General features: G+C 35.2%; 1 protein-coding gene across 6 annotated transcripts in view; it reads left to right on the top strand.

Annotated features, from left to right (window-relative positions):
• CTNNA2 (catenin alpha 2) overlaps positions 1-13,179 on the top strand; it is a 486,439-nt gene that overhangs the window by 457,695 nt on the left and 15,565 nt on the right. For all 6 annotated transcript variants that reach the window (XM_065060245.1, XM_065060243.1, XM_065060244.1 and 3 more), the window contains one exon: positions 1,490-1,624. In XM_065060245.1, coding sequence (XP_064916317.1) covers positions 1,490-1,624 — 135 coding nt within the window. The remainder of the gene's footprint in view (positions 1-1,489; positions 1,625-13,179) is intronic.

Raw genomic sequence — 13,179 nt, forward strand, 5'->3', positions numbered from 1 at the left:
CTTCAGCTTTGTTTATTGTTAGTCTTAAAGGGAGAGAAAAAAAGCAAAGTGGCTGTTTTCAGAGTTATAGACGGCAATATATGCAACTACTTCACAGCAAACATATCACTTGCCAGCATCAGTTGTTGGGGCCAGAGCGATCATGTCAAGTCAGAGGTTGCGACGCTGTTGACTCGTCTGTATTTAATTCTATCAGTTTTTATTGAAGTCCTCTGACAATATTTTAGAAAACTTGAGCATAAACTTTGTAAGATGCTAAAAAGACGTATTCAAAAATCCCTAATTCTTTATTCCCTAAGCTATACATTCAAAGAACATTGTCAGTCACACTATTTTGGGTAGCCCTAAAGAGTATTTATTGGAGAAATGCTGTTAGCAATGGACCCCTTAGCAATGTTTCATTAGTGTGAACTACTGTGGTCTCTTTTCTTGGGGCAAGACTTTGAATATTAACTGTGAGAGTGTTGTTTATTATGCTGATATTGTGGGGGATGATGCAGCTTTTATTAAAAGTGCCATAGGCTATGAATAAACTGTTCTTGGCCCTTTTCTGGTTATATTAATTTAAAGCCTTCACTGAATCTGCCACTTTTGACCTAATTTACTTTGTATTGAGAGTATGTTGTGGTTGGACTCGACAATGCTGAGAATCTCTTCCAACCAAAATGATTCTATGAAAACACATTTTAGAATCACAGAATCCAAAATGGTACAGGACTGTGGATAAGCTTCCCTCTAGTACAAAGAGGTGTCCCTTAGACCTGTAGAAGGACCAACGTATCTCATTGTGTTCTTGAGAAGGGCTGCAAGACTGATGTCATCTCCTGAGAGACTCTGTGATATGTCACAATCTAGTAAAAAATTTCCTTTTGGCACAGATTAAGGTATTTATGCATTAAGAAGCTTGCCAAAGCTGTCAGTACCAAACCCAAGCAGCTTCAGTTCTGCCTTTTGAGTCCAAATCTAAAGCAAAGGTGTGTCCTCTGAAAGTCTCCAGAAACGCAAGGGAAGCTGGCAAGACAATCAAGAGTTGATATTAGAGTGGATGTACCCAATAAGAACTGGGTTTATCTGGACTTCAACTCATCTGTGTTGTATCTTAACCTGGACAGCCAGCTGACAACCTGGGGTTCCGGTCAAACTTGGTCTTTGGCTGCTCAATAGATTCTTCTGTTCTGTACAAATTGATATTATAAGTGAACCTGCCCCACAAACATGGCAATAGTATTATTTTCATTGTCTTTTATTAGTGGCACACAGAGAAGTTTCTTCTTTTTTTACAAAATTGCATAATGCATCTTCAGGCTCCAATTCATAAGTCTTGAGTTAAATGAAAGGTATAGCTCAAATTTTCACATTTCATCAAGTATCCCATGTAAAGATAAAGTGGATCCATCTAATATACAAACATTGCCACTATCACCTATGATTGACACTCTATAATTATACAAATTCATCTGTATCTAATCAAATCTTCTTTTGTCTGTAGTGCCCTGACTCCGCCTGCAAACAGGATCTGCTGGCCTACCTGCAGCGCATTGCCCTCTACTGCCACCAGCTCAATATCTGCAGTAAAGTGAAGGCAGAGGTTCAGAACCTGGGTGGAGAACTTATTGTTTCAGGGGTAAGTTGGTATTTGTATTTAACCCTTTATGTTTGCCATGTAGCACTTGAAAGGGAGCGTTTTTGATGGCAATAGTGTACAAAACAAAAATACAGTGATTCATAAGCAAGCTTTTTAAAATGCTATCACCATTATTCCAGACCTTACAATAACTTGCGTAGAGCAATTTGATTTTCCAATTACCCTTTGTTTATACTAACCTTGTAAAATCTTCATTTTTCAAAAAAAAAAAAAAAGTAATTTCATAGCCCAGAAAGTCATTGCCAAGCTGTGAATATTATAATTATTTAGAGATTTTGTATATTTGCTCATTATAAACCTTCTTTCCCTTGTTAGCACTAGTAATTTCCTTCCTCTGTGCAGAAGCCAGCTCTGTATGTAGTGCATATTGTCAAAATGGTATTGACTAATGGGATTTCATTCACTCAGGTTCCAATGCACACTAGGTTTAGCAAAAACTCTGGAAGGCCAGCAAAATATTTTAATTTTTGATGCACGTGCTGTTTTCAAATACTATTGGCAAGCACAATGATTATATAGTCTAATTCCCATCCAGTTATTTCAGTTATTTTCAATGAATGCTACAAACTTTTTACAATCTTTTTTAGAAATAAAGACAAGAATGAGCAGCAGTAGTAACATTATAAACAATGAGCTTTCTACATTTTTAAACTGTTTTTTTTCTTTAATTCTCCTAATGTTGGACTCTGCCTCTGGGAGATTACTAGAACCAAGCAGTAGCAATTGCTGCTCTCCATTATTTTCTTGTTTAGTTCTTTCAACTAATCACCCTAGTATTAGCCCCATGACACATTTGTTATCTTCTAACTCAAACACAGACCATATGTATGTAAAGGTATAATATGTAACACTCTCCTTAGTCTGTTTTCAAAATGATGGAGATTTGTGAGACCCAAGGTACTTGAAACAAGATTGTTTTCAAATGCAGTTTTGAAAAAGCACCCTTTAAATGTTTAAGCCCAATCAAGTATGAAGATTGTTAGGACAACTAACTTATGCCCTTCATTTCATCCATAATATTCCCCAGTGAAATCACTGGCCTTCCTCAAACATGTCGGAAGTCAGAGCAAATGTTCTCAACCACATAACATTTTGATTTTTTGCAAAGCACTATAGAAGGTCTTAAACATTTGCCAGCCTTTCTTGGAACAAACATTCTGAGGTCATATATGCAATTCTAAAAGGAGCTGCTTAAATGTTCCTGTGTCTGTCCTGCAACTGGTCTTCACTTCTTGATGTGTGTACATATGTAATTTTAATACCTTGATCTTCCCACAGCGGTGAAAAGATCCTCTTCCATTTTCCTGTTATTAATGGAGTAATCTGTCCTTGTTTCGCTGCCAGCTATGCTGCATCGTAAATGCTATGATCTTTTCTTACCTACTGCCATCTGGGTCCAGCTTTTCATACTCATTGAGTTGTCATATTCATCTATCTATAACAGTTACCCAAATCAGTGCTTCTATCAGCTTGGCTTTTGTGGTTTTGTGTGTTTCTTTTTCAAGTCTCTTTATTCAGTGTGTGTGGATGCTGAATAAGCCATTGTGAATCTCTAGCATCTATTCGTTATTGGAACATCATCATCCGTTGTGAAATTTAAGTGGCCAAACTGCTTGACTTCATCATTTCCAGTCTGGCATTGTTAGCATCTGCTGCTTACCAGGCTTCATCACCATTATGTTTCTGTTTGGTTGGGTTTTTGCGATCTGTTGCAGATAAAGACAAAACAAGCTTCAACCACAGAAATTATTTTGGTCTGCTCCGAAGACTCAGTAGTACTGACATAGAGAAAAAATGGATTGCCCAGCTTGCTTCTTCTGCTGTTGCAGGAGGTGATATAGAGAACTGAACTCCTGTGCATCCCTTTTTGAGAGCATTATCTTGTTGTCTGGTCTAACACAGTTAGTACAACACTTTCCTGATAGTGTTTTATCTTCAAGGTGCTGGGTACTGTATGCTCTTTTGCTATCCAGAGATCTGGTATCCAAGTGCACATCTACATCTGCTTGTCTACTTGCTGCTTCTGCTTCCATCTTCTTCATTTTCTCTTGGATAGCTATTTACAAATAAGCAGTATTTTATTTACGTTAAAATGAAATACCATTATTTGGCAACTTGCATACAGTACAATGTTAGAAGCATAAGAGAAATCCAGAATTCAAGACTCCCAACCTATGACTATAGAAGTTTATGTGAATGTGCTATATTTAAATGGTTTGATGTAAATATGAAGCACCAGGATAATTATTACAATATTGTAATTTACTACTGTGTTTTAAAAGAACCACAATATAATTCAGACCAATCTAAAAGAGGAGTTATTATTCAGAATTATTATGGGGAGTAGACTTGCTGCTTGAATTTTTTTGCATCATTAAGAATATTAATCAATATTTATAAATGAATGTATGCATATGTATATATGAATCTATGTGTGGGCATATGTATATTTGTGTAAAAAGAAAAGAGACATAAACCCAATTAAAACCTAACAGACAGATGAAAGCCACCCCACAGTTCTTATAGCTGTTAGAGAAAAATGTGTTGCAACAACTTCAAAAATACTGTGTACATAACATATAATGTGCTATATATCTTCTGCTGAAACTTCTATTTTTTTCCCACAAGATTCAGTAGTTCAGTATGGTTTATCTCTTAAAATAAGGATAAAGCTGATCTTGTTTGCTTTTTCCTCTATAGATTGATATGATACTAGCATAGCATACGAAGTGGTTCTTTTTGGCATCACTGACTTTGCTGCAAATAGAAAAACAGATCAAAAAGTAAGAAAATGTCAAACTCCTGAAGTGTAAATTATTTCAGCAAAGAACCCACTGTTTTTTTCCCCTTTCTTTCTTCTATTCCTTTTTCCCCAGCTCTTTCTCTCCTTTGATCTTTCCCATCAAATTCTCTGCATGCAGATAGCAAAATTATGTTCACCAGATAAGTAAGATCTGGCAATTGAGAGTTAGCACACATCAGCCTGACCTCATTAATATCAATGGAGCAAGGCCAATTTAGACTATCTGTTGACTTGGCCCTTTATATTATAAGGTGAGACTCTTAATTCCTGATTCCAATTGAATTTTGAAATTAAAAATAAGGAAAAGAACATGTGATACCTGTTCTCCACTGAGAAATCAAGTAAACCTGAAGAAGATTATGGGAAGAAAGTAGAGAAAAGGGGTGAAGTGGAAGTTAGATAAACTAAAAAGGAATTAATATTCAAAAAATGCAAAATATTTAAGAAAACTTCATAATCTGTATCATATTCTTGTTTCTCATAAAAGTCTCTTTGACCTTGGTCCATGAACAGATATATGTTTCTGTTATTTTAAATTTGAATATTCAATTTCTAATTCCCCTCTAAGAGTAAATAACCTCCCTTAATAAAATCACAGACTAAAAGAACTTCAAAATAATTTTCTTTGTTTCTTGCCTTAGTTTACTTAATGCAATGCGTATTTCCTTCATAATGAGTTGCACCATGGTATTGGAATGAATCCTTTGAGGTGCTGAGCATATGCTGCTGTCAGTGAAGTAAATACATTTACATATACTTAGGTCATGCTGATAGATAGCCTTACATGATATTTTGTTGAACAGAGTTAGTTTTAACCATGGTGTTTCTTATTTGGATAAAAATTCAGACTTCTTCTAACTCTAGGGCTGCTTTATTTTTTAGTACTCCCATCTGACTCTTGTTAGCTAGACCATTGCAATAAAACAGATCTATGTATTCATTTCTTACCCTAGGATAAATATCCACTTGTTCTGTTTACTGCTGTTCCGAAGCCGATCAGCTCATTTACCTAGTCTCCGTTTAGGCTATGAGCTTACATTTTAAAAAATTCTTGTTTATGTTTGTAGCTTTGTTACAGTCTTTCCTGCAGGATTATATTGAACAGCACCTAAGCAAATCCCTTATCCAAGGCAGCCCCCTATTGTGTTCAGGTTTGATTTAGAACTCTACAGAAATAATCAGCTGTATTATCAGAAAATTTGCCCAAAAAGTCTGAAACTTCTGAGCCAGATAGATCTGCAGTGTCATACAGAGTAACAGCCACGTACCTTTGAACGCTGTCCAAATATACTGAATCAATAGCCAAAGCAAATTCCAAACATACACTTTAGCTGCCTCCAATTTCCAATTACTTTCAAGAGCCCATTTATCTTAGCATAATAGGCTCAGCTACAATAATAAGAGAAGGATTCTTATAACATTTTGAAGATGCCAGACTAGTTAAGACTTTATCTAGGAGTTCTTTCTTGGTAAAGTTAAGTGAGGACTTCAAGGAAAAAAAGGAAGGTCAAAGGTTTGGAGACATTTCATTACATTTGGGTAGGACATGATGAAAATTCCTTTAACAGCTGGACTGGGAGGTTGGATACATAAAAATATTAACAGATGTAAGATACACTGCAAAATAACTGTACATTTATTCTTGATCAGTGATAAGAATAAGGTAATCAGAAATAGATAGTTCTCATCAAAAAAGAATGAATCTCTTATTATTTATCACAGAATAACATTGTCTATCCAGCAATTACTTAAGTGAGCCGGCAAAGTTTCCCTCTCACTTTACCTCTGTTAAACTAAAATGTTTTAAAGCTCTTACATTTCCTTCATTTGAGGCCGGATCACCCTAAACTACCTTGTGCTGTAAAAACAAGTTATTTTGCATATGTGTAGTGAAGTTTCAAGTTGCTCCTTATAAATTCTATAGACTCAAAGAAAAGTCGGGTAATTTGAAGTTCACCCGCTGTTAAAAGCAAGTGAGGCCACCTTGCAGTGAATTTGGATTAACAGCTTGTGCATAAGCAGTTACTTAAGAGCCACTGATGTGGTATTTCATTTCCCCACATCAGAAAGTCTTTCTGGGGTTTTTCCTTTGTTTGTTTTCAAGCAGGGCAATCAGAGGGAATCTTTGCATTTAAAATGGTTAAGAGGATGGAGAAAATGTTGGTTTAGAGTTTGGTAAATAAGGCAATTTAATTCCTCCCGAATCAGGCAAGAATTTAGCATTATGTAAAAGAAAATTTGATGAAGGGAGAGTTGGCAAACTGACAAATCAAATTCCTTTTCTTCAAGATTGTCAGGAGTGCAAAACGGTTACTCCTATTACTTAGCTAGCAACAAAATAAGTTTTAATTTTAATTTCTGACAGAAATGGAAGAGTGCTTCATGAAGTATACTCACAGAAACAGTCTGATAAACCAGGCTTTGTAGGTATTTCTGGGATGGGCTGCTTGGACTGGCAAGCTGTCACTGCTCTCAGTAGGAAACACCTGAGCTAAGACCAGGCTGATCTTAGTGATTAATAGATACCACTAATAGAAATTTTTTATTTTGTCTGCTAATGTTTCGTTTTACTTGGAGCTGAGTGTAAGCAGTTATTCCTAAATAATTGCTGTGTTCGTGTTCAAACAGTGGTCAAAGAGTTATACATCACAAAGAAGAGATGTAGTCCAGTGTCCAACCTGTGACATGATTGCAAGACTAGGGTTTGGGTTGTGGTAATACATGACAAAAGGATATAACACACATGAATATACTCAAATTGGTAAAGGGAAGTGGAAGATGGACCTAGGGACCATTAAATAATTGCTAGATTGCTTAAGTATATAATTTCATTTTTGTGATTGTTTTTTTTTTTCTAATTTCGGTCCTTTCCTTTCCTCCTCTCCCTCTCCCTCTCTTCTTTAAGTTGCTTTTCATGTTTACCCACTGTTTCACCACAAGATTGGAGTAAGAAGTTATAATGGCAAAAACGGGGCTTTGCAAATATGTACAGCGTACCATATGTACCAATACTGTGGAAATAATGTGAGACAGGACTCATGGAATTATATTTGTTTAGGGTGGCATTGATGGGAAGGAGTTCCGTTCTGAGACTTGGAACGAAAACAGCAGATAAAGGGGAGGACTTTGGAAAGAATAAAGTAAGCCAAAGAACTTGAAATGTGAGATATGAAAAGGTCACAGGAAGAAAAAGCCAAACCAAAAGTAAGATAAGAATATGAAATCAAAGCATTTCAGTTGTGGGAAAGGACTGAGATAAAGTCAGGACCAGAAAGTTGGTTGGACTCCACAGTAATCTCTACTCTCCTAGTAGAACAAGCAAGGAGAGAAAAGAAAAACTTGGGGTCTTTATTGCAGCCCTGAAGTTACCACTGTAAAACTACAGCTTCCAGGATGGAATGGCTCAGGCTAGATGGGGAAAGTGAGAGGCATGGATTTGTTAATACTTTCTATTCAACTAGCTCATGCCATTTGCTTTGGAAGAAATGAAAAATACAGGGAGATTTTTCAGCTGTGACTTTTGGTATGGAGATATATTTAAGTATCTTCTGCATATGTGTTTGAATGTAAGCAGATATATTGATAGATCTGAGGGTAAAATAAAGCCATAGTAAGTCTATTCTGTTCCAAAATATATGGCTATATGAAGCACATGATACTTACAAATATACAGGTTTTGATAAGCCTTTACCTAGAAGAAGTTGTCTGAGCTATTCTATTTGTGACTAATACAGGAGTCTCCAAGTCCTGCTGGCACAGGCCGTGTCCCTCAATATACTGTCCAAGAAAGGGACTACCTGATGATGTGGTAACATAAAAATTTTATCATCCTGACACTGAGTCAATTTACTACTCCTAAAGGATGAAGACATCAGTGAGTTATGCAGCTTAATCAAAATGAGTGCTGATAAAAATCCTAATGGTCATATATTCATTATATATGATGTATTTTATGGAAACACTGTCTTACGGCTTTCTGAAAGTTAAAATGGTGAAGAATTCCCAGTTATCCTATGAAACAGCTCAAACACAAATAAAGAAAAAAAATTACATAAATAGATGTATCTATAGTGTCTTTAAAGCCATTTACAACACCTGTTCCAAATATGTAACAATAATAAAAATTTAATTCATTAGATGAAGTGTATACCTATTGCTTCCCAGTAAAAGCAGTGCGGACCAGGAGCCCAGAGACTTTAAGCAATTGGCATCCTTGAAGGGGTTCAAATCCCAGGGGGACACTGCAGCAGCTGAGTAGATCTAATGTCGATAATCAACTCATTTCAAGTCAAAAGATGTACAAGAGACCTCAAGAGGTCTTTTTCAAGTGATATTTGCACAGCGTTTTGATTCAGCTCAGTGAAAGTTCCCATAGGATCTTATTTCTGCGTCGGTGAGTTCACATGGTTTGCCGTTATAACTGTTGCTGGATTGGACAATAATAGTATTAACCAGTATATACCCTGAGCCTTGGGAACCTGGGGATCATAAGTATGATCCACCTAAAGAAAAGCAAAGAAGACTTTGGAGAGTTTGATTTATTTTTATTAGTGTTATGATTATTTCTTTGAAGCAGATGAATGAAGGTGGATTGGTGGTGGGCTGAGTTTACATTATGTAAGGAAAAATAGTTAAATGAAGCTTACGAAATAACTGAAAAATTCAACAATATTTATTATGAAACAATCTCAGTTCTTTTGAAGCTACAATGCTCTGCCTATTTTAAGGACTAAGAAAAGATCTTGTTATATATATAAATGCCCACATAAACACACACATAAATATGAAACAATATATCCTGCATAAGTGAAAAGATGTTATCTAGAATTTCATTTGCAAAGGAAAATCACACTGCAGTTGTCTCATTAGAATATATTCATGGAGACAAGAAGCACACGCACCACCTATTTATCTGCATTTAGAAGGTTAAAATTTAGACAGGTCAGACTTTTATCCTTATTAACACCCATTTTGGCTACATGTTCTTGTGCTTTATCAGGTAACAAATATTCATGTATTTCTGAAGCTTACATTTATTGCAATTTCTCATTAGAAGAGTCTTCTGCAAAGAAAAACATTTCTGATATCAAATAATGTTAAACCATTTAGTTCCATGAGAACAAAGCAAAGTGTTACAGGTTCAAGATTAAAGCTTGAAACAAATATCAAGATAGAAAAAGATTAGAGAATTGAAGGAAACACTAATATATATGCTTCATTACATACTGCATTTGTTTTAATAATAGTGACCACTCTGAAATCCAAAGCTCGCCTGCTACAGCAGTTATGGCTTCAGTCCAGCTTGTTTTCCTATATTACGGCTTTCTGATACACAAACTACACCAGCCCTGCAATAATTAGCAAGGCTTAGAGACCATTCTAATGTACCCTAAGGTATGTTCCTAAAGGAATATTCCTGTAAAAATTACTATGAGGAAAGAGAGGACTTCAGTGCTATCTCATGTTTGCTTCTTTTCCTGTCTTACTGCCTGTAAAGGAGGTGATTTGGGACAAAGCTTCACCATTTTGTATTAAATAAGAATTTATTTCCAATGGGGTCTTTCAGTTGGCCTTCTTAGATTTGCAGATAGGTATATCCTGTGGTTTTAAAGCAAAATGAGGTTTCTTGCACATGGAAATATGGAGAACTGAATTTACATAATGACAGATTTAACACAAAATAGGAGTTATTGGACTGTGTTCCTTATATAAAAGTACATCTTTCAGTTCTTGCAATTATTTACCTTCCTGATCTGGATAGTGATGAGACTTAATGTGACTTCTAAAGTTCTATCAGATGATAGTACTAAAGTACTATCAGATGGTGCTTCTGCAGATACTAAAAGAATAACAACTTCAGACCCAGCAGTTTCTTTCACTTTAATTACAATTCTTGACAACCTGAGTTGCAGATGAGTAGCATACACATGGAAACACAGACAAGAAGATATACCCTCAAGGCAAAACATCAACAGGTTTTCCCAGCCTGAGCAGAAGCAATTGCAAATACTGAACAAACCAGCTTACAACAAAGTGCTTAATGTAACTCACAATAGGAATGTATTTCCATTGCATGTAGGAGGTCGTAGCCTTCAGGAAGAGATCAGACTGAGCAAGGAACGTTGGAAGTGACATTATATCTTTAACTCTGAAATATTTTTTTCACACTTGGAACATATTTATTATTATTATTATTATTATTATTATTATTATTATTATTATTATTATTATTATTATTATTATTATTATTATTATTATATTTACCTTATAGGAGAAACAGAAAATATTTCTAAGCAACAGAATTAAAAAAATGTTTCTTTTGTATATTTTATTCAAGGCATTGATATGAAGTCATCAAGACATATGGAGTCAAAGTAAAAAGCTGTCCAGTATCAGAAAAAAATAAACCTAACCTCTTACTGTTAGATACTCTCCAATGCTTTCTTTAAACATCAATTCTTTCTAATTTTTACTAAGACATCATCAATATACCTTGTGAGTTGTGTTACCAGGTAGGTAATAGTATCATTAGAAAATTAGCCGAAACATACAAGTGATTTGTCCTAAATCTCATCAAAGACCAAATTAAAGTTGTATAAAACTGGATTATAGCATCACTATCTGATTCAAAAGATGGCAGAAACATTTTCATCCTTCTTTATATCTGCAGCTAGATTCAGCGTTCCCATTGTCAAAAAAATTAGGGAAGTTACATCTTTGCTCACATATATCCATTCTTGCCTTCGGTAGGTATAGCAGTACGATGTTTCTGTGCAGTTGGCACTCCTCAGCTTTTCACAGTTTTGCTATACTCAAACTTTATAAGCAGCCACTGGTACTTTAGTGGTGATTGCCCATTCCCATCATCTGTCCATCTTTTTAAGCAAGACAGAAAGTACTTTTCTCAGATACATCTTTGATGTCAAACTGAACATGGACTTTTTCTTCTTCTTGGTTTCTAGTGGTGGGATACAAATTATTAAATCAATTACTCTATCTGCATTTACATAGTTTCCTATGCTTTATGCTGAGCTTACAACACTTAAGAAAATACTTGAAGTCTTCATTTACTGTCTTTGCATTTCCATGCATTCATTTAATCTTAAATGTATTCCTTGGAATACTTGGAAGATTCCCCTCCTTTCTTGAATGTATATACATTTTTAACACGTTTTCACTTAGGTATATTCTCTCTCTGCTCTTGTTCACTATTTAGGTGAGTAACGTGTGCTAGTGTATGCTCACAAAGATCATATCTTTTTTGCTCTTCCCTTATTTTTTTATCAACTACGAATACCCTCCTAAACAGTTCAAAACAAGATTTCAGATTTGAGCAGTGCTAGTCCAAAGTACTATCTGGGGTATTATCTGCTACCTTATCTATCAAACTGCTCATATCACATTGCCATGATGGAAGCTACCATATTTCTCATCTTGTGGTGTTACTGGAGAATATTTGTGGCTATCCTCAGTCTTCTGGAATTCAATTGTGCTGCTGTTTCTATTCCAATAAAAGACAGTTTATTACTCTTTAGGAGATCTTAGAACTGGTACTACTAATGTAATATTTCTCATATTTAAGGATATATAATCTGAACACATTCATCAGAATGAGCAAGCTTGCTTAGGCTTCATGAAGTCTGATGGTCACAGGGGATCAAAATATATTCCTACTTTATTTGGCAAAAACAATCGTGGTGCAATAGTCAAGTCATAGTTTACCTAAGTTATGATTTAACTGACTTCTACTTGGTACTTTTTACCATAAAAGCCTTTAAAAGTTCAATTTCTCTTTTGTCTTTAAACTACTAGACACACATGATAATACCAGAGGTGTTTTTCCTCCTCTCTGTCTTCATATATGCAAGTATCTTGAAATCAAGATGATGTAATGAGAAATCAGATAGACATGTATTTAATTCAATTATGAACTGAAATTCACAGCACTATCATCGCTTTATGTTACTCAGATGCAACCTAGTTTTGCATTGTGTTCCTGAAGTTACATATCATCTCTAACAGTCACAATAGCTCTTCATTTAGTCAACTGGACTAACTGACATGTTGAGTTTTTAAATCTACAAATACACTGGTTTAAAGTAGCATCTGCAGATACTGCAGGATTAGATTATATTAAAAGTTTTGAAGGTTAAGAAGAAAAAGACGTGCCTTCTCTTGTTAGGTGAAGTGACTGGTACTAGACATTAGTCACACTCTTTCCTTTTTAAATAGAAGGAAAGAAAAGAAAATCAAAGACCAAACAAACAGAGCAGGGAATACACATTAATCATTATGAGGACTGAAAAAATAATAATGACTAGATTACAGTTTACATGATCCTTGTAGCAACAAAAAGCCTAAGGGAAAATGTTGATATTAACTCTGTGCTGTTAACACTCTTAAAAGAGATTTAAGGAGCACTCAATTTTCCTCTTCCAAAAGGCAGGATCTTATGCTAGCACTCTTTACTGGCACTGAAGAGTCCCCTGTTCTCTGTGCAGTTTTATTTAATGGAGTTAGGTTTGTCAGCATATACTATTTTTTTCAATTTTAGTATACAACTAGGTAATTAAGACAATCCCAGTGGATAACATAAGCAATTATGTTTACTCTCAGACTTTCTTTTCCAGAATTTGGATGATAAAAATTCCATTTACAATAAATTAGAATGAATATCCCATTTTAATCCCTCCAGTTTCAGTTCTTAGGAAGCTGTTTGAAAAACAAATGT

Source organism: Columba livia, chromosome 4 (assembly GCF_036013475.1).
Source record: "Columba livia isolate bColLiv1 breed racing homer chromosome 4, bColLiv1.pat.W.v2, whole genome shotgun sequence".
Lineage (NCBI taxonomy): Eukaryota > Metazoa > Chordata > Aves > Columbiformes > Columbidae > Columba > Columba livia.